At 39.3% G+C, this 23,472-nt stretch overlaps 1 protein-coding gene across 3 annotated transcripts in view; it reads left to right on the top strand.

Moving 5' to 3' along the window:
• LOC112043184 (muscle-specific protein 300 kDa) overlaps window positions 1-23,472 on the top strand; it is a 140,247-nt gene that overhangs the window by 47,739 nt on the left and 69,036 nt on the right. For all 3 annotated transcript variants that reach the window (XM_052883332.1, XM_052883333.1, XM_052883331.1), the window contains 5 exons: window positions 5,806-6,598; window positions 6,671-6,829; window positions 6,913-7,125; window positions 7,385-7,660; window positions 18,831-18,941. In XM_052883332.1, coding sequence (XP_052739292.1) covers window positions 5,806-6,598; window positions 6,671-6,829; window positions 6,913-7,125; window positions 7,385-7,660; window positions 18,831-18,941 — 1,552 coding nt within the window. The remainder of the gene's footprint in view (window positions 1-5,805; window positions 6,599-6,670; window positions 6,830-6,912; window positions 7,126-7,384; window positions 7,661-18,830; window positions 18,942-23,472) is intronic.

Here is a 23,472-nt window from a genome sequence, read left to right as displayed (position 1 = left end):
AACTCTGCGCCCCTTTAAACAGAGTCCTTTATTGCTTGATTGACTAAACCATTTCGCTAAATTGGTAATGTATCACGCATGTCTCACACATGGAGTGGTCAAGGACAGTCTGTCTGTCTGTGGATATATATTAATGTACATAACATATGTATAGTATACAGGTTACAAAACAAAAATAACTATCTCCTATCTAGGAGTTATTTTAGTGGAATATGACAAATTCCTTTTAGGATACTACTTGCTTGTTTTTTCGAGATTTTTTTTCTAAAAAATTCTGAAAAGCGGCTCGGGTAAGTCGGTTGTCACACTCCCGTGCTCCGAAGAGTACGTGTGGTTTTAGGTCCCGACCAAATTGATATCTAATAGTAATAGTTAGAGTTTTTTTTTATTCTTTACAAGTTAGCCCTTGACTACAATCTCACCTAATGGTAAATGAAGATGCAATCTAAGATGAAAGCGGGCTAACTTGTTAGAAAGAGGATAAAAATCCACACCCCGTTTGCTTTTTACAAGACATCGTACCGGAACGCTAAATCGTTTGGCGGTACGACTTTCCCTCCCATCAGCCAGACTTGGACCAATTAAGAAAACCACAATCAGCCTAGCTGGGGATCAAACCCAGGACCTCCATCTTGTAAATCCACTGCGCATACTACAGCGGCACGGAGACTGTTTAGGGTTATAATGTGAATTTTATTAACGACCACTATCTTTTAATGACCGGGACTGATAGTTTAACATGCTCTCCGAGGCACGGGAGTGTAACACCACTAACATCCCCACTCCTTCCTGAAAATTTCCAAGAAAGAATAGCTCATATTTCACAGCCCAACCCAGGTTTCGAACCCAGGACCGCGTGATCCGAAGTCACATAGGCTAATCACTAAACCAAAGAGTCAGTTAAAACGGTACTAATCGATATTCATAGTAAAACACAGTAGGGAGGCATGATGTTTTCAAGTGGTTAACATATAGTGTTACTATCGAGTGACCTGTAATGAATAGGAATAAATATCTAGATGTGACCACAAATGACGTTTCGGGTTTCACCACCGGAATATTATCCTGGTAGCTACTACCAACCAAAACCATAGATGTTATCCTATTAATATCATAAACGCGAAAGTTTATATGGATGTATGTTTGTTACTCTTTATCTACTGCAGCGATTTGGCTGAAATTTGGAATAAAAATAGATTTTACTCTGGATTAACACAGCTACTTTTTAATCCGAAAAAATCCATGGATTCCGATTCCCGTGATTTGCGAAAACCTGATGATTTTGATGGTATGAATATTTGTTACTCTATCACGCCTCGGCTACACAACCGAATCACTTGAATTTTGATGTAGAGATAGATTATAGTCTGGATAAACACATAGGCTACTTTTTATCCCGGAAAAATCCATGGTTCCTGCGGGATTTGTGAAAAACTGAATTCCCGGTGCGTCCGCTAGTACCATTTCTATATTTTAGTATAAAATTTTGATTTTAGTATAAAGTGTCGTTGTATGCAGTTACTTGAAATATTTACGTAAAATAAAAAAAGAAACTGATGTACTTACTACTAATAAAACTCGTCCAAGGGTTGTTTTCACAATAACCCCCCATATGTTTTGTATCCGTTTCACCTGTCGGGTTCCCAACTGACTGCATTTTGTGGTTGACTCATTTCTTTTGAAATGATTATTACCAATCACACAATAACATAGCACAAGGTGGGCTGTACGTACAAATTGTAAAAAATGGGAAATTCCTTTCCCAATACGTATAAATAAGTAGGTAATTCAACCCCAGAAAAGGCGCTACATTTGTGTATACATGACATGCATCTACCTATTTTAAAACCTTTAAGATGTATTTAGCCTGTGTTACTTACTAATACCGTGGTTTTCTAATTATAATCTAGTGATTTTTTTTGGTGATGACCTATGAATGGGCGGGGCACATAGTTCGAAGAGTTGTGAGTTGTGAGAGAGTGGACGTTGGGGTCCCAAAGTGCTGGAATGGCGACCCTGCACTAGTAAGCGCACCCCCAACCAGGTGGACTGACGACATCAAGCGAGTCGCAGGGATTCGCTGGATGCAGGTGGTTCAGTATCGTGATGTTTGGAAGTCCTTACAAAAGGCCTGTGTCCTGCAGTGGACGATCATCGGCTGGTATGATGATGATGATGATGATGATTTTTTATATGGAAACCAAGCGCTTGACCACGATCTCACCTGATAGTAAGTGTAGATGTGGCCTAAGGTGGACCGCCTTTGCCTAGAAGGTTTAAAATAATTAGAAAGAAAATAATTAGAAAATATTGATTCGGGAGAGAGTTCCATACCCTAGCCTTGCGTAAAAGAAACGACCGGATGACATTTTTACATAGAATCTCAATTTCGAATACCTATGTCAGCTAACATACGTCAAAGATAGTGAGAAGTATAAACAAAGATTCAAATCTTTTCTGTTTATAATTTAGTTAGGTATGTAACCAAGACATTATAATTAATAAATATAGACAACCAATGAATTATCATTGCAGACAACGCAAAAAATTATATAAATCTTATATCATGGCCACTACTCAGCGACTCGCTACTAACAATAAATAGCCAAAAGACATACAAACAGCAAATTGTGAGTCGTCCGAATGACGTCACAAAGGCAAAGACAATATTTATATCATTAGGTCATCAGGCAGAGATAATTCCGGCCTGCCGGTGATGTCACACCATCTTCAACTTTAAATTAGCATGGCGTTTCGCTTAACTGTTAGGCTGTCTACAGACGTGCCAACCACTTGACAACGACAAAATGGTCAGTGATGTTGGTAGAAATAGCGCAGATCGTCGTTGCGATTCAGGTATAAGTAGGTACTATACTTTCACTGTTTTTTCTTACTTAATTTAGTACTTTGCCTTATTTTTCGCCCTCTACATAGTATACTCCCCCACCCCCCTTAATCACTGTAAAATGACAGTATTTGTCGTTTCGTTGAAATAAACAATCACAAGAACGAAAAATCAGTCAATGTTTGAATTGTACACTGAAATACATAATTGGCTGGCTGACCAAATCTTAAATTATAGATCGGAATAGAGTATAGAGTCAAGAAAGCATGGTTATAAAGCTAGCCCAAAAATATTGTCAAAATTATTATTTTTTCTAATATTTTTACTGGAAATATGTACTAGGGCGTTATAAAACAGTAGCAGGTATTGATTTATCAGACAGACGTAAGTACGTACCTACATTTAGCTAAGAGTCGCTGTGATCCCATTAGTACCGTATCTACTTTCACCTTTCTCTCTGATATCTCAAGGGCAGGTTTGGACAAGCCCTTCATTATGTACTATACTTTCACGATATTTTTACTTTTATATATACTACCTGTCTGTAATGACAGTTAAAGCCTAATTAATGTGCAGGGTATAATAAAAAAAACTTGATATATAAAAATTAAGTTAAACTTCAAGACAAACCTGCGTAAACGCTTGATTTGGGGAGTAAGCTGGAATACGTTACGAAAAATGTAATCGGGCGAAGCGAACAGACATTGAGAGGGAGAGCCTAAGAAGTTTTACTTTAGTCGTGTGGTCTAACACTCGTTTTTTTGATATATCTGTTAGCGAGAATAGGTCGTAAACATTTTTTCACCCACCTACCCATTATTTAATGGCGATTTTGCTAACCTTTTAATGGCAACCCTTCGCTTAAGGGAGACCCTCAAAGTTTAATCTGCAATAGTGTTTTTAGAAGGCAGGAAGCTGCGAACTTTATCACACTCTCATCTCTCGATATCTGACGTCTTCGTAGGATTTTTTAACTCACGATCTCGGGGGCGCACGGATTGATACACTCAGGTATAGACACCCTTCCCGAACGGCCCTCTAAGCCGAGGTCTGAGTCTCAGAGGAGACGCCTTTAGAAAGTCGTTCCGCCCATCTAGTCTGCTTCTGCCTTCAGGCCTCATCAGGCGATGCTTCTATGCTCGTTCAAACAACGCCGCTGAGGTCCCATTAAGAACCTACTTACAATCAGAAATAAAACCAATTATCTACTTAAATATATTTTGATAATCTAGAATCTAGATTATCGCGATTAGTCTCGACTGGTAACAGAAGGGCTGGCTCATTTTTTGCGCAAGGATCAGTCTGGCTGTTCAGCGCGGAAATGCAGCCAGTATTCTTGCCACCATTCCACGTGAGCATGATTTGTACAGTTAATTGGATAAGTTTTAAGTTCCTTATTATATGATCTTTCTAAATAAAACTTTAAAAAATAATCTAGATATAGATAACATTATAGATATGATCGGCTATTAAAACTTGACCTAATTTTTAGTCAAACTTATACCATTAAATCTAAGATAAGGTCGAATTGCCTATAAATACGAATTTTATTATTGTTGCACCTGGCAGCCATTGCGTGACGTCACAGAAGCCATAGCCACTGGCCGGTGCCCGTCTCCTTGAGGTTGCGGATTTATTTTTGTGGCGCATTTTTGTACACTTGTTCATCATTTCTTATAATATATTCTGACCTATTTCTTTGGCTTTTCCAATGTATTATTATCACACTGAATAATAAATAGATTGATTAAAATACAAGATGTTTTGAACAAAAATAATGTCGACTTTAAAATTTGCTTGTCAATAATTCTGGAGTAGGTATTAAATATTTCATAATGAATGTAAATGCTGTTAAATATTCCGTCAGCCCGTTGAACCGTGACTGAACGCATTTTCCTGGGAAATGCGGCCTTGGTGGTCGGCGGCGCGGAATTGTCAGGGGTGCATAATTTACATACTTAGGCGAATCAATATGACGGATTGGAAATTACCACGATTTGACGTCATCAATCCTACCTACAGATGTCGAGTTATTGAAATTTAATGAACATGTTGCCGCAAAAACCTTAAAGTGTTTTATTGTACTTATATTCATGATAGGATAGCTAAGAATAGAATCTCTCGGACGACCGCAGACGAAACGCAATATGTTGAAAGGCAAAAGGGTGACTTTGGAACTTCCCGCTCTACGTTAGGGGTTAGTTTCAATCGATAGTCGTCCAGACGCGGCCGGGACGCTCCGTGATCGTTACGTGCAGACACGCCGCGCACGCGCCCGCCGCCGGCTCCGGCCTCGGCGGAGCAGTCGCCGCTCGGACGGGCTCCGGACGAGCCTGCCAGTGATGCCTGCGGCGAGGCGCCGGCCGCGGCCCAACACTGCTCGGCACCGCGGACCGTTTCCCGGTGAGTCACCGAGCGTGTCAGTGGTTCGAAATGTGGGCTTTTTGGAATCCGTTCGGCGACACTTGGCAGGCGCTCTATAAATGTTTACTTCGCCCACTCGAGGCGCCGCCGGCCGGCGCGGCGGGGCGGGGCGCAGGGGGCAGGGGGCAGGCTCCGCGGCGCACGCCGCAGCCGTTGCGCAATAGGTCGGCAGCGGCAGGCTCCGCGGCGCAAGGTCGGCGCGACACGTCACCGCATATCGCGCACCCGTGCCGGCGTAAACGTAAACACGAATGCACCGAAACTTCGCTGATGTCATCGCAAACATAAAAGCGTGGAACGAAATTAGACGCGACGCGAACTCGGGCGGCTCTCGCTTCATTGAGCGACGGGCGGGCAACGCGAGCGGAGCGCGGCCGCACGAACGACGAGGTACTAGCGTCGCGCGACCTTGCGGCGTCAGCGAGCGTCATTCGCCATCGCCGGATTATTTTCGTCGCGTTCCGGCCGCCGCTCGCCAGAAGCTCCGCCGTCACGAATCTCTCTCGACGCGCAATAAACTTCGTTTTCTTTTTCAGATTGCGACAGACCGTCGCGGCTAGACTAGCGGAGATAGACGAAATCGTATCCGAATTCGATCGCGTCTCGGAGAAAATCGAACGGCTCCGGCAGGAGATCGAGGTGTACGTCGCCGAGGTCGGGACCCTCTACGTGTTCGGCGAGGACGACGGGGACGGCGTGCTCCGGCTGGGCGAGCGGGTGGCGGACCTCGCGCGGCGGACGAAGAGCTTCGCGGACGAGAGCCGGCGGCGCTACGGCGGCTCCGCGCCCGCGGACGTGGCGCAGGAGCTGTCGGCGCTAGAGCTCGCGGCGGAGGCGCTGGCCGCGGCCATGGAGGAGAAGGAGCGGGAGTGGAAGCGCGCGCGCACCGCTCGCGGCGACTACGCGAGCGACGTGGAGAGCGTGCAGGCGTGGGTGCGCGCCGCCGAGCTGACGGCGCGCGAGCGCACGCTGCCGCCCGAGCCGTACCGCGAGCGGCTGGTGGCCGCGCGCGCCGAGGCGCCCGCCGTGGCCGACCGCCTGGAGCGGCTGGCGCGCAACGCCCGCGCGCTGGTCGAGGGCAGTCGCGACGCGGCCGAGCGGCAGCTCGTGCAGTCCACGGCGGCGGCGCTGGCGGAGCAGTTCGCGGCGGTGTGCAGCGAGCTGGAGGCGCGCCAGGCCGCCGCGGAGGACGCGTGCGACGCGGTGGCGCGCTTCGAGGCGCTGCTGGAGAAGGTGCTGCTGTGGGTGGAGACGCAACGCGCATTCCTCGCGCGGCCGCTGCCGTTGGCCGACCTGCAGGAGGCGCAACAGAAACAGACTGAATACGGGGTACCCAACGTTCCAGCGACCAGTGTAGTGGCTCAGTTGTGACGGGGGCTATATCGTTTTGTCTCTTTTCAGAATGCCTTCAAGAGTTGTAAGCAACAAGCTAAAAACTTAGCAGACATGGCTAAGGAACTGGAAGCGATCGAGCGCGTCACGAGTCCGGGAGACCTGCCCGCGAGGCTCGAGGCCGCCGAGAACGCTACCGTCGATGTCGAGAAACGTTTGGCGAAAACGGTCCGATTTTCGAATTTAATATCACACAGTGACAAGGATATCGTCGTACATCTAACTATAATTGAGATAATTTGATTTTTTAGAATGGTTTACTACAAGAGCTGGCAGAGGAGTGGGAGCGATGTGAGAAGAAGCTAAAAGACGTGGGACACTGGCTCGACGCCACGGCGCGGACCCTGGAGGCGCCGCAGAACGCTAAGAAACCGTTGAGAGACAGACTGGCGCTGCGGGAGAAACTGATCAACGACATTTCCACGCAAAAAACAAAAATTTCATACGCGGTCGAGAAACTCAACGTGAGTGAAGACGTCATTATGTTTATAGCTGGCACTGTTTCGAAATTGTAAATCTTTTTTTTTCATAGATCATAACTCTTGACAATTTGTTGGTTGATCGCCTACTAGGTGAACGAGCTGCAAGGAGTCATTGGATGCAGGCAGTCATGGTGTTTGGAAGTTTCTTGTCTTGCAGTGGATTGCAATTTTGTTGGTTCTACAAGTCATGGGGAGTCAGATTTTTTGTGTCGCTGAAGGCAATGTGATGTGTGGTGCGCAGGTGCACTTCGGGCCCGACGGCGTGGCGGCGCAGTCGCGCTCGCCCGAGGGCGTGCAGGCGGCCGCGCGCGAGCTGTGCGCCGCGCTGGACGCGCTGGCGGCGCAGACGGGCGCGCAGGCGGCGGCGCTGGCGGCGGCGCTGGCGCAGGTGGAGGCCTACTGCGCGGACGTGGCCCGCCTGCGCGCGCAGCTGCTGGCGGCCGAGCAGCAGCTGCGCCACGCCGCGCAGCCCAACTACAGCCCGCGCGAGCCCGAGCGCGCTGCGGCGCACCAGCAGGTAAGACTTCTCCGACAGGCACCCCTCACACGCACCCGCGGTAGGATAGTTCTGGTTTAGTTGGTCGGCCGCGGAGGCCGCCGACGCTTAGCAGTAGGTTCGAACCACCGTCACATGTACATTGCCACCGACCACGCGATTCATGTTTTGTTTTCTTTCTGTTGCCCCTCACCCGACCACTAACCGACCGCGCCGCTATCCTCTGGTAGGAATGTCGCGAGCGCGTCAAGTCGCTGCAGAGCAAGATCCAGGCGCGCCACGAGCGCATGAAGCTGCTGGTGCAGCGCGGCGGCCCGGACGCCGACCCGCTGCGCGACGCGTAGCCTGGCTTTGAGCCTCGATAGTCTATTCCTATTATATATTTTTTAACGATTACGAAATATACGTACTCGACATCGCATTCACAGTCGTTTCCTTTCATGAACCTCAGCTTTCATCGAATGCTCTTAACACCCGGCCCTCTCTAAACCTTGTATGTCCGTACTTGCGTATCAGGAGATCGTGCGGCGTATCGAAGAGCTGACTCGCACCATCTACGAGCTCGACCCCCACTTCAGCATGCCGAGCGATGAGGACCCGGCCGCCACTCTGGCCATGCTCGTGTCGAGCGGCGACAGCGCGCGCGCCAGCCGACGGCCGCGCTCCCCCGAGCGGCGGCCGCGCGCCGCGCTCGCCGTGCCGCCGCGCGCCGCTCGCCCGCGCAGCCCGGCCTGGCTGCCGGGCGGCACCACCTACGCCGAGATAGTCAAGGGCCAAGGCTCCCGCTCCGCCTCGCCGGCGGAGCGCTCCCCGAGCGCCCAGAGGCTCCCGATGCACAGAATGCCTTACGAGCCCGAGCCGAGGGAACGGACCCGCTCTAGAGAAATGACTCCGGATAAAACGTATCAGAGTGAAATATTCAGTGCGGTGCGATCGGTCCAAGAGCCGGTCGAATGTAGTGAGCCAGTAGTGCAAGGATTTAGTGAAATCGTTTGCGAAATAAGTGAGAGTGACCCGTTTGTGAGTGACGCAGACGTTTATTATGACACTGACACGCGTGAAATATCCGAAAGCTATTCACACCAGTCAATTGAATATAGCGAAAGTGACATAAAACCGTTGCCTCTTCAAATCGACGAGGTACCAACACAGTCCATCAGAGAGTTAGACCAAGTCAATGATAGGTCAGTGAGTCCATCGGCGAAACTTCGATGTCAAGATTTGTCGTATGCAGAAATACTAGCTCTTGGGTTACGTAGACAAACGAACAACCAAAATGTAACTTCTTTACCAAAGCCGCAAGTGGCACAAGTAGAAATGGTGAAAGAAATATTTGTCGAGGTTGAAAAGTCTCAACTGAGTCAACACGAACCTAAAAGCCAAAATAAAGATCCTTCTAAACTAAAAATTGATAAACAAGAACGGCCATCCCAACGAAGTCGTTCGCGGGACATGCCCAGACAGCGTAGAGCACCTGACAAACGTCCAACACAGAAAACACACGATATACAGATGACAAAAAAGAAGAAAACAACAAAAAAAGTCATCGAGGTTCAAGAATTTGATGATAACCCTGAATTCGTAGAAGTTGATACTGACCAGGTTTCACCAACTATTATTAAAAATAAGAACTTTATGGAAGGTATTGAAAAAAAGAAAGATGCGATAGTCCAAAATGTCGCGCCAATAGTTGAAAATATTTCAAAAGAAATATTGGTAACAGAAAGTAGTCCAGTAGAAGTTGAACAGAAAAAAAATAAAAAGAAGCAAAAAGTTAAGAAAGTTAAAGATGGAGAAGATGAAATTGAAAAAGCTCTTAAAGAAATCGAAGAGACCTCTAAACTAAAAAAGAAAAAAGCTAAAGACACTCGAGATAAAAGCAAAGACAGTATTTCGGAATTAAGAGACCATCCAAAAACAAATGATCAAACAGTATCAAAAGAAGCTTCCACATCAAGTAAAATAAAAAAAAAGAAAACTCATAAACAAGATAAAATTAAAAAATCACCATCAGAGTTTGTCGTAGACGAGTTACCTGTAAATACCGATACGTTTACTGAATCATATGAAACACTAAAATCTTCTGTAGACGATAGTTTTGTTAACAATGAGATTTCTGAAAAAGGCCCAAAAGATACCTACATTGCACAGGAAATTCAAGATAGATCGGATATTAAATTAAAATTACAGCCGACGGAAGATTATATAAGTGATAAAGACGATACTAGTAAATATGCACCTGATGATACAACAAGTGATAACCTACAACTTGGAAAGTCTTCACTTTCTGAAGCAAATGTAGAAAGTCCAAGTGTTGTTGAAGTAGAGACTTTAGGAAGAGAAACAGATAAACAAAAGAAAAAACAAAAGCTGAAAAAGCAAGATTTAACTCATACAGCTCATGAAATAATAGATAAGAATATAATAACGCATGATTCAACTATAGTTAAATCTGCAACACAAGTTGAATCTACCAATTTTGTAGTGGAATCTGAACACAAAATAAACTTAGATGTAGAAATACAGCAACAAAGTCAAAAGAAACTAAAACCAAAGAAATCTGTTACAAAAGATAAACAGTTAATCGATAATGTAACGCCAGAAATAAATATGACTGAACCGACTTTAGCACAACAAAGTCCTAATAAAGAATCTAAATTACATAAAAAGAAATCGAAAAGCAAGAGAGTGAAATGTTCTACAGAGGATGATATAGACAGAGCATTAAAAGAAATCGAAAAAAGTGACAAAAGTAAACGAAGGACAAAAGAAAAATCTTTGGAAACAAAAGATGAGGGTGAGAAGGGACATGAAATTGGTTTTGATGTACCTTTCTTAAAACCTTTCGAAAGTGTTCCTCAAGAAAATATTTCAGAAACTGCTAAAAGTAGTATCATTACTATGGATTGGAACACTTTAATGGCAGAAGAAGAAACCGAAACTGCTTTTGAACCAATAGCCGAACCTGTAGAGGACTCAAAACTCGATAAAAGCCCAGAGCAAATTGCTTCGGAAGTTACGATCTTATCAGAGGCACCATTATTACAAAAAGATACGATGAATATTGTGGATATAGAAAAATCAGTAGAAAAACACATAATTTTCGAAAAACCTCACAGCTCTACAGAAACTTCTGATGATCTATCAGTTGCAGAAAAGTGTTCTCCGCAAACAAGTAAATACCAAACAGATATTTCTCAACAACCGATTTCTGTTAATGAACAAAACAACAATGATAAGTTTTTTTCAACTGATTCTTATAAGGAGCGTGAAGTAAGTATCGTAGAAGAAATCACTCGATATAAGCCTATCGAAGATGTTCCTGAAACTCGAACAATATATCTAATAACCCATGAAGAGAAAAAACTACCTCCGATAAGAACTGTAAAAATCTTTAGCAGTAAAAGTAATTCATTAGAAGACTCTTCCCTTGAAGAAGAAACCATCACCACATCAGTAGTAACGAATGATATTACACGTAATATGACGGAAACAGATATTGCAATTGAAAATGAAGATTCAAATACTGTAGAAATGGTTATTCAGACCGATGAAGTTAAATCAAATGTTTGTGAAGACAGTTCTAGTAATATGCTCTCTGATTCAACACCTGTTATAGAACAAACTATTAAAGACATTGAAGGAACAATTATCTCTGAGAAAAAAATTAAGGAAATGGGAGACACTTCACAAGATGTAGAAAAATTATCGCAAAAAGAAGTCAAAGTTAGGGAATCACATGAAAGTATAGAACAGCGCCTTAGCCATGATTCTGAAAGTATAGCAGTCACTGACAATAACACAATTGATCTGACTGTTCTTTCTGAATACAAAGACGGTGAAAGTGATAATGAAATGCTTGAACAGGTAATATTTGGATCAGTTCAAGAAAGAAAAAGACCAAAAGAAAAATTTAAAGTAATTCCATATAAAGAACTCGCTGACGAGATTAAACCATACTCCTTTGGCTATGATTTCCATCAACTAGATTATGAATATTGTCAATTAATCTTAGATAAACGCCAAAGTTCTTTACCGATAAATAATCGAAATGAAGATAAACACGAATATATTGAATTAAATCCCGATTTGACAAAAAAGAATAAAACTTCACAAGACCAAAATATTTCACCTTGCATTAGCGAAGTTTCAAATCTTACATCAAAGCTTAAAACAGAAGATAAGTTAATCGAAAAAGAATTTGAGGTTTCTTCTAACGCTATTGAGGAATTCAGACATGATCCAAATGTGGAACCTTTAGATAAAAATAATATTTTCTCTCAAAACATTTTAAGAACAGTTGATAATAAACTAGTAAATTATAATTACCAAGATATATCTGATGGTGAATTGAAATTTGGTGATTTAAAAACTTTAGAGTCTAATATTGAAGCAAATGCATCATTGGATGCTGAAAACTTAAGAGAAAAGGTTACTGATGTAAAAGATTACCAAAATAAATTAGATTCTACAAATAGTGAAAACACAGAATTAAAATTAATTAATGATCAAAATGCAGAAAAAATAATTGAATCAGAAAGTACGGAAAAAATAGACAAAAATCTATTTAAAGAAAACATTATAAACAACGAATATCAAGAAATAACAAATGCTGAAAATACTCTGGGATCCTTGAATAATTTAAAAGCTTCAAGTATTAAAATTCAATTCAATAGTTGTAGTGGAAACCAGAATATTAAAGGTGATATATTATTTACTGATGAGTCATCTGGAAACAAAACTAATGAAATGAGTGTGAATGTCAAAGAAAAGGAGGTCATATCATTAACTAAACCTATTTTTGAACCTATTCGGTACGATTATCAGCAAATTTCAGATGCAGAATGCATACACGCTTTACTCAAATGTAATATTAAAACTGAACTTCCCAAAATTGATAAAAATAAAGAAGGAAATTTAGAAAATACTAAGGCTGAGATAGATCAAAGTTCACAAAAACCACCAAGTGCCCAATTTTGGATAAAAGACTTACAATATGAGGATAAAATTAATGCTGATGTTGCAAACATTGATATCAATCAATGTAAAACTAAAAACGCGCAAAATATAATTCATGATGAATTTCCACAGGATTACCATGATATTAAAGATGCAGAAATCCTATTCGCAAAACTTCGCAAAATTTTATCTGAACCTGATACTAAAAAAATAAATCAATCTGATTTGTTCAATGAAGTTAGTTCATTAAATAATGCAAGGACCATTTTTGAGCTACCTCATCATCACTATTTTCAAATACGGGATGCTGAATATATTTTTGCATCTATGATAACCAGCAACATGAACGTTACAAGAGATACAACAAAAAAACAAGATGAAAATGTCATTTCCCAAATAGAGGTAGAATTTGATGAAAAATCAGAAAGAAATCAAGAACCAATTGTAAGCTCGTTAGAAAAAGACGATTCACTAAATCTACTTTGCCATGATGTAGAAACTGTACCACCAATCGCCGGTGAAGAAATTCTGTTAGAAATTATAGAAATAAACAAAGATGAAATTATTTCTGAAAAGACAGAAAAGGACAATGACCTTATTGTCCGTAAAATGTTTGATACGCAAATAATAAAATCCGATACAAATAATGACGACATTATTTATAAAAACATAGCTGAATCCAAGGAAGACAGTTTAGTTTTTAAAATAGATGATATAAATAATTCACTCGTACCCGTTGTATTTATAAATTCAACAGAAAAGAATGATACATTGATAAACCAACTATCTAAGAACTGTCAAAACAACGAATCTCTAGTTGATGAAAGATTTTCAATAAAAGACGAGGATGAATTCGTTCTAGTCGATGTTTTAGATAATATAAGTCAAAATAAAGAGACCACCCCAGATTCTCATACAAAAATTCATAGTGATACTTTAGGAAATATATATCAAATAGAGTCTAACACACCGGCTGTAGCAGAAGAGGCAACGAAGCTTGTTGATGACCAAAAATGTAATTCTGCACAAAAAGAAAACGTTTACGAACAAGATAAAAAACCAGTTATTTCAGAAAGTACACAATCTTCTAGCGTACTTAAAGAACAAAGTATTAAAAGTCAACAAAATGTCCTTGATATAGATTTTGAAACAGATTTTGAGATTATACCTGATACGTCGACAATACAACAGATAGAATATTTAGAACTGGACCAACAAAGTCCTCAAATAATTGAAAACGTAGATGAACCAGATTTTTCTTCGCCAGCACTTGTAGATAGTGAAATGACTATATTTTCTAAATCTATATCGGAAAATCCACAACCTTTTGATACGCATAAACATCTCTCTGAAATGATAAGTACGGATTGCAATATATCTAAACCAATTAAACTTAGTCGTGATAGTATTATATCCAAACAAGCAACTACTAACAAAGATTTTAATATATTTGAATCAGATGCTAACACATCGCGCCCTGAAAAATCTCCCATACACAGTTTGCATGACCTTTTACCTGAAATTGATTCCATTCCTGAATTCAAGCCTTCGTACACAAACACAGTTTTGTACTCTAATCTGTCAGCTGATGCACCTGAATTTAGACCTTCCTATATGTACAAATCTATTGAAATTAGTCAGACGGATTGCACATTAACTGCTGTAATAGATACTACAGATGAAACTAAAAATGAGGAGTCAGAGAAACTGGCTGACTTTGAAGCACTAACTATTAGTGATAACACAGGATCTCAACTACATTTAGAAGATGATGGAACGGGTCTTCCATCTTATTCATCAGTATTATCTAGTAGCAAAAAAGAACAATTGGAATCTCGATCCGATCCTGAAACTACAAATTTGAAGGGTCACTTAAACGTAAATAAAACATACACAAAAAAAACTGTAAATCTAAATCAAGATGAGCAAAAAGAACCTAAATCAAAGAAAAACAAAAAGAAGAAGAAAGACCAAGATAAAAAAAATAGTACAGCCGTCTCAAATGTTCCTATTGTTGAGTCTACTGTGCCAAATTCTTCACTTGAAAAAAATATATGGGCCAAAATGGCAGAAGAAGGCAAATCCTATGCCGGCGTTCTTGCTGAAGGGCTGGTTTCAGCTTCAGCAACACCAGATGAAAAATTCTCTGAATCAACACAAGGTCCTAACAAGTATGAAGAAAACGTTCATCAAAATACAAACATAAATATTCAGGAAACGGTGAAAGAACGTGATGACAGACTAAATTCACGTGCAGATATAGTTAAAGAAAGCACACATCACTATAAAGCCCCTGTTATATTAGTAGATCAATCTGATAACAGTAATAAGACCGCGGAAATTCAAACTGATGATGATGGATTTATAACAGTAGACAGACATCGAAGATCGAGATCAAGGTCAAGATCACGCGATACGCACATCACAGCAATATCAAAATCTACTGAGAGTGCACGTGATAAATCGGAAAATAGATTTGATGCATTAACAAGTACTTTAAAACCTGAATATGAATCTGCTGTGAACAAGTTACAACATGAAGAAAATAAAACAACAAAAAAAAGTAAAAAGAGTCGTTCCTCTAAATCTCAAGAAAAGGAAACCACATCTCGAGTAGCTTCTACTACATCAGATGAAGAAAAACAACTTATGAAAAAGGATAAAAAGAAAAAATCTAAATTAAAAGAGACTACGACAAAAACTGTTGAAAGTTCTTCAGTTAAAGATGTCGAAGAACATAAATCGATTGAAAAACAAGGTTCAGATCAACAGCAAACTGGATCTTCAAACCTAAAGAAGAAGAAGAAAAAGGAAAAGAAAAGTGAAATTAAGGTCGTTAGCGTTCCTGACATTACTATTTCAAATCAGGCAACTCAGTTAAAACAAGAATATTTAGAATTGGTTTCTGAACCCCTAAATATTACACGAACACCATTATCTACACCGGAATCACAACAAACTCCAGTAAAAGAAAGGTTTTATGCAGAAGCTCAATTTTGGAAAAATGATCCTTCTGGAATAGATGATTTGAGTAATTTGTCTGAAATTTTAACTGTTCACCTAAATGAAAAAGACACGGAAGGTTTAACAACTACATCAAAGGAAGTTTGTGTAGAAGAAATGCAACAATCAGATAATGTAATAAATATTGCACATGAAAATGTTGACGAGGAAATTGAAAATATACAAATAAAAAATAAAAAAATATCTGAAGAACAGTCTCTTGAAAATAAAATGGCAGATTTGCAGAGAGAAATTGAAGAAATGTTATCGCCCGAAAATGATAACTCTGGCGTAAGTGACGAAATTCCAATAGAACTAGCTGAGACAAATGTATCTGTTGACGATGATGAAATATTTGATAATATGAGTCCATTACTTGCATCGCCTGAACCAGATGATAGCAATGAGCAATACGAGATGAATATTTCTGCTAAAAAGGATATCCAAGATAACTTTGAAAAATGTTTAAAGTCAAGTTTATTATTTGAAGGCCTATCATTACCACAGAAGTCTGAGGAAATTTTGGAATCCAAGAATTCTGCTGTGCTTGAAGAAGTATTCGAAGATTCATGTCTGTTTTCTTCAAACTTAGATGATCCATTGAAGTCCAACATATTGACTGAAAATATTGTGTCGACGGAAGATGAAGATGAAATATTTAGTAACATGAGTCCATTGCTTGCCTCACCTTCAAAAACAGACGAACAATTAGTAACTTTGGATACTAATATGCTTGAAGAAACAATTTTACCAGCTGAAGAGAATAACGTATTTAAAAATGTTGCTTCTTCCACTTTATCATCTGTGGTACAAAAATTAAAAGACACCTCCAAGGTTACAAGTGCTGCTAATGAATGCACTAATTTAGGCGTTGATGATAATGTTGATGAAATATTGCATTATATCAGTATGATCGATTCTGGAATAAATGATTCAGAAACTGAAAATGAAAATATCGCGCAATCAAAACAAAAAATTACTTCAATTACTGACACATACATAAAGCATGCTATTGATACTGAATCATCACCTACTAACGCTGATATACATGATACTAACATATTATCGAATATACAATCTGATACATTTTGGGTTGATAAATCTGCATTAGATGACGCAGAAAAATCTTTAGGCGAGCATAATACTTTGCATTCAATTGAATTAACCACCTCTCTAGATACCGGTACATACGTGAGTGAAGAAAGCGTAGATTTAAAAGATAATCTTAACCGCGATAGATCGTTTTGGCTTGAAAAATCTATTTACCATGATGCTGAATGTCGATATTTCATTTCCATTGCAAACAAAAAAAAAGATAAAACAAACAACCAAACAGAAATAGAAACTAAAGACCAAAACGATAAAGACCGCGACCCTAGCGGTGGATCTGGACACTCGTCTGATGTAGATGAACAAAATCCACGTCAATCTAATGGCTCTTTTTCGGATTCCAATTATATTTCCATGGATCTACCAGGTGGTATATGTAGTTGGAAAGACCAAAGTTCATATTTGAGTTCAGAAACACCAAACGATTCATTGAAGGGTCAGATAAGTGAAGATACGTTCCAATTAGGTTTCGATATCCCAGAGGATACACTAACAGCCTTATCCCTCGAGCCCGATACCCCACCCACCCCCACGCAGGAGGAGCCTCGCCAAGAGAAGATCCAGAAGGCAGCCAAGGTGACTGAGCTACAGTCGTATTGTAAAACATTACACTTTTTAATTTACGTTTGGCATGATATTCTCACAAAATTCTTTAATTCACTGATTACGAAAATTTGTATTGTAATATTATTGTCGTCTGCCAAATCTGCCGATCGTCTTGTAGTAGCGAAATCCTGGTAAAAAATCGCCTTTGTTTTAAGACATTTCAAAATGTTGTCTTCAACTCTTTAAGTATTTCATAATCATTGTGCTATCTACGAATCTAGTCATGTCTAGTCAAACGAATTAAAAACATGATTTCATATTTTAATTTGTTATGATGAAAATAAACATTGTAATAAAATGTTGCTAAGCTTGTTTTATTTATACGACTTCTTGATTTAATACCCTTGTAGTAAAGTATTTAAATTTGTTTTTGGTAATTAACTCCTACAAGACGAAAGACAGAAACGACGCTTTCATTGTATTTTAGATGCTTTTTTGGGCTTAAAATTACACAGTCACACAAGTAAGATAACTAAAAAGTGATTATTTGAAAGGGTTGCCAATAATTTCACTCAAGAAATTGTAAATGAAAAGGAATACTACTCCAATTCCAGACTAAGTCAAATAGAAGTATATGCAAGTAGAGGTACATTTAATTTGTTTGATTAAAAGTCCATGTAATGGTTTTTATTTGCTAATTGTTTGGTCGAGATTGTAGTGTTCTTTATGTTCCGTATCGATTTATTTCATCGCTTTTATTATAATGGTAGCATATGCTTCTCTATGTTGCACATTACGTTGCACACAGATCAGCAAAAATTCCATGTTATACGTACTTTAGACGCATATTTGCTTATCTCTTTACTGTACTGAGATACATTGGAAAACGAATCCGTTTGAGTATAAAATCTTTGTGGAATGGTTTTTGTATATATTTTGAAATCAAAGTAAGCTAACTCATCGATGCGGAATGTGTTGAAGTTTTAAGCCTAAATTTAAATTTTTAACTGAATGAATCCCCACGAATGCCAAATTGTGAACCAAGCATGTCATGCCAACAATTAATATTGTTTTTTCTTGATGTTGTTTTCGATGTTTCTATGTTGTTTTAAATGTTTTAAAATCGATATTAGGGACTAATAACTAAAACAGTACTTAGGTAAAACACAGTTTATTTAGTATATTAATACAGTTTTAGTACAAGTTATATAATTTTATAGACATGCTATTAGTTCCTACTTCCGATTTGAATTTTCGCATATTGGAATGCTGTTTTACACCCTTACCTACCGCTTCTAACACACAGATGCCAAAATAGATTTTACTCGTGATTGCGTCAGACGTCTTGAAGATAATGATTTTGAAATTATTTTTAAATTTAAATTGAACTATATAGTTATCAGATCCTTTTAATTTATTATTGTTAATTTATATTTGTTAAGTGAAGTTAATTGTACAGGTACAGTTAATTGTAGCAGAAATTTATTTTAATGTAGAATTGAAATCTATTTTGGCTCTTGTCAATCAATGAGACGATGCATTAAGTGTGGCTAATCTAGAGGTGTGTTCTCAGGATGACTTATCTAACGATATTGAAACGCTGCTCGAAGAAGTCAAAATAGTACAGGCGAATCTCTCAGATCTCCCGGACGAAAGTCTAGACGCGATGGAGCAAGGACTTCAGGTGAGTTTCGCTGTAAATAATCATAACATTTACCATCGAGCTTAAGCATTGAATATGTCTTCCTTTAATTACATAACACACGATTCCCATTTACACAGTTTGCCAATATTTTAGATCAGAATGAAAAACAAAAATCTTTACGAAAGACGAACGCTGAGCTTTAAAATTTACCTTTGTAATCGACTTTTAAATGTCATAAGTTTATGCATTAATATAGTTTTCGATGTCAGAATCTTGATTGTTAAAGTTTATGAAATCGGCGCATTGCGGTGCATTGCATAGCGAAAGTTCAGGCTCGCGCCAAAAATATGCATTAGGTTTCTCGTCACAAAATTCTCAGTAGTAGCCCGGGGTTGAAGAGTTACTGGTGATTTAACTGTGTTAGTAAATATAGTTTCTACGGAGTGTGTTAGAATATATGAAATATTTGCTATTGACATTAATATATCTTTGGATAAGTAGTTGGCTAATGTTCTTTAGATTTACTGCCATGTATAAAATGAGGATTACTTTATGATATTCCAAGAGTGAGCTTTCTGACTGTTTCTATCTTGTAAAAGAAGCCTGGTTTCTCTCTGGAATCGCCAAATATTTCAATGTTCCGAAGCAACAGTTTATTTTAATGTAGGACGAGCGTTCGACTTTTCGCCATGCGCTACTGTCGGCACTATTCTTGTACGCGCTATTTGGGTCTCAAAACATGTTGCTTTCATATCTGACGTAACTAATGATGATCTTGTTAAGCCATCGTCTTTATAAATTACTTTGATGGATGATAAATACGTTACGATCAGCAAAATATTTAAAAGCCCTGAGGCGCGATTCCGCTATTTTACACTCGTCGATGAAATAATCGCCTATACCAAGTCTTATTCAAATTTGAACTTTATTTGTATGGGATACCAAAATCACATCATAAAGGATAGCACAAATTTTGCGATCGTATTGGTCAAGCAATTTTGATGCAAGTCGATAATTAGAGAAGAGAGATTAAAGAGTCCCATCCTTGTCAACTTTATAGTAATAAGCTTAAAGTTTTAAATTACGTCGGGCGATACTTAATAGAATTTACACCTTTCCTGTTTCATTATAGGTACTTACGCCATTAAAATTAACATTCAGTTCCTGCTATAAGCCTTTAAGACGTACATAATCAAAACTAGAATTTGTGTTTACGATGTACATAGACTATATAAATAGATAATACCCTGGATTAACCCATGGTATTATCTATCTTTATTGTAATCAGTCAAATCGGTTCAATAGTTGCGATGTTAAGGAGTAACAAACATCCATACCAACTTTCGCGTTTATATGGATATTTATTTGTTTTTTATGTCTAGATTAATATATTTCTTTTAAGCCCTGTCAAGTTGTTTATGTCTGAGACTTAAATAAAAAATCCGTGTTATTATTACATTTACATCATCCTCAGGTTCAATTTCCTGTAAACATTTTGTAACGTTAAAATCAATAAATTTACCTGTTATTATGTATTATGCTGATATTTGGACGCCTATCTTGAGATGCTTAAAATCGCGAAAATTATATACTTAAATTGTGTTAGGACTATCGAGGCGTATCGTCAATAGTCTAGAGGGCGGGGTTCGAATCCAAGACCTCTAGGCGTGAGTTCATCCGCTTTACCGTTAAGCTATGTATTTATTTTTTATGTAATTATATTATACTAACTGACGCCGCGCGATTTCACTCGCGTGGTTCCCGTTCCCGTAAATATACGGGGATAATATATAGCCTATAGCCTTCCTTGATAAATGGGCTATCTAACACTGACAGAATTTTTCAAATCGGACCAGTAGTTCCTGAGATTAGTTCAACCAAACAGACTCTTCAGCTTTATAATATTAGTATAGATGGAAAATATTCTTCAAAAATAGTCTACCCAAAAAAACGAATTAGAGACCTCGTGACGAACATGAGATTAATGATTTAAAGCTCCATAAGATAGGCGTCCACTGATCTGCATCGTATGCATCGCACGAATCTCCCTTACTTAAAGATCCGTTTAAAACGATACGTCCGATACTTAACGATGCTGATATGTGGACGCCTATCTTATGGAGCCATAAATAATAAAAATCATTCAATACTCAAACTGTGTTAGGGTACCGACAGTAAAATAGTCTAATCAAAAAACGAACAGAGGGACTACTGGCAGTTTGATACTGTAACGATCGCGTTAACGTAAACGCGAATTTCTAAGGAATTGAAACAGCGCCATCTAGTAGCACTACTGCACAACTATTTTAATTCCATATAAATTCGCGTTTACGTTAACGCGATAGTATGAAAATATTGAAAACTTCTACTAGGCACTCTGTATACGTGTGAGAGGTCGCACACAGATGGACGGACTTTCATTATAATTTTAGACAATTACGAGATAACCCCATGATAGCTATGACACCATGACATTGTCATATTAGTCATGCTTTGATGTCATCGCGACTACTGGCTTGCGAAATGTACAAATATATTGTATGTTTTGTTTGGCATCAGTCAGTAGGCCACTGGTTCTCGGTACGGATGCCTCGCGAATCGAATTTTAAACGAATCGATTTATTGTATCGATCGATATTTACGAATAATCGATTTTAAGTGCGTCAGTTTTAGTGATTTGTGCTGTGTTTACCGATGGGGATTGTGACTTGTAAGTAAAGTATTATAATTATAGATCATGGGCGTTTGTAAACTATGCCCATGACTTAGTTGGAGGTATGCCATACCATGCATGCCCCGGATCGGATTCGAGCCTACGCCCTCCGAAATCGGACGTCATATCCACTGGGCTATCGCGGCTCTCTTTTAACTTATAATAATAATCTTTTAATCATTTAACCTTTTCCATTTATACTTTTGCGATAAGCTATAGTATATTCTCTACATTACTCAATATCCAATTATAATAGGTACCTTTAAAATAAAATTCATCAAAATAATTCAAGGTATTGAGACGTGAAAACGTAACAAAAAAACTAACAGATTACGTATTGTTTATATATACTTCTATACGAATACTATAAAGAGGTAAAGTTTTTGGTATTGTAGGGGCTAATATCTGATCTACTGAACCGATTTTGAAAATTCTTTTACCACTAGAAAGCCACATTATTTGTGAGTGTTATATATACCTATCCCCATATCCTCACGGGATCGGGAACTGCGGGTAAAACCGCGGGGCGTTGTTTATAAAGTTAGTAAATAACTTTCGATATTAAAGAAGTAAAAAGTTAGAGTTACGAGTTAAGTTCAAATAGAGACGTGATAGCCCAGTGGTTATGACCTCTGCCTTCGATTCGGAGAGCGTAGGTTCGAATCCGGTCCGGATCAATTTTCAGTTATGTTCATTTTAAGAAATATCACGTGTCTCAAACGGTGAAGCAAAAACATCGTGAGGAAACCTGCATGCCTGAGATTTTTTTTAATTCTCTACGACAGTTGGAAGGTAGCAGGTTTCAAGGATCCTGCCTCAACCGTCCAAATATATAGCGAAGACATGCACAATCGTCTGTGTATAGACTCTGCGTCAAGAAAGAAGTCCCTCGGCTAAACCTGAACTAATATTGACAGCGCCAGAAACGTCTGCGCTGCCGTTTCCGTTGCAAGATCGTGATTATAATTGATGGTCTGATTTTATACAAGACCGCCATTACCAAATCACAATGTGCGCCATTAAGAGTGTGCAATATGTAATTTGGTGGTTACAAATGGTTCTAGATCTCAGATTCTGGAAAATTTAGGAGCCTGATATTTGGGTAAATAATATTTCAAAGTGTTAGCATTTTGCTTTCAATCTCAGGAAAAGCAAACTTATTTTCTTTAATTTTTGTTTTGTATAGAAAATTAGGTATATATCTTAAACATGCCCATTTTGTTTTTCGTTATGTTGTTTAATTTACTTGCAATTAGGTAAAAATGGTTTTGGCGCTCACGTCATAAAATTTGCGTCGCGCGTCAATCGCTCCGTGCTTTTCACTCACGTGAAAGTCATAATTCGGCGTCTCGTTCGCGCTTCGAATTTTATCCATATCGTACCGACGCGTTGCGCGCTCTTAAGACATTAGCGCCGCGTCTACGGGACTTGTTTTGTGGCGCGGAGTATAGTTATTACGTTTAGTTCCCATACTCGTATTATAATATACTTACTTATAACGTATTGTGCGATGAGATCATGTATATTAGTCTTAAAGCATAGCTATAAATACCCAATAAGTAGGTATTAAGGGGCGGAATCACTCTACCACAGAAAAGATATTACAACCAGTAGTTGGACTTCATACTAGAGGTCGAAACGCGAGCTATACCTACGCTCCTTGAACATGGGGTGATCGTATCGTAGGGTGAAGACAGTCGCGACTGTGCCGCGGTGACGAACGAACGCACGGTGTATTAACAGAGTAAAGTGTATTAATAGTATTAGATTTTTTTAATTATGACCAGTAGGAAATACTGTGCCGTTTTTGGATGCATGAATTCAAAATTATCCCATCCAGAGATAACTTTTTTTAAG

Source organism: Bicyclus anynana, chromosome 9, assembly GCF_947172395.1.
Source record: "Bicyclus anynana chromosome 9, ilBicAnyn1.1, whole genome shotgun sequence".
Lineage (NCBI taxonomy): Eukaryota > Metazoa > Arthropoda > Insecta > Lepidoptera > Nymphalidae > Bicyclus > Bicyclus anynana.
Note: the sequence above shows the minus strand (reverse complement) of the source record. Positions and strands in the feature narration are given on the sequence as shown.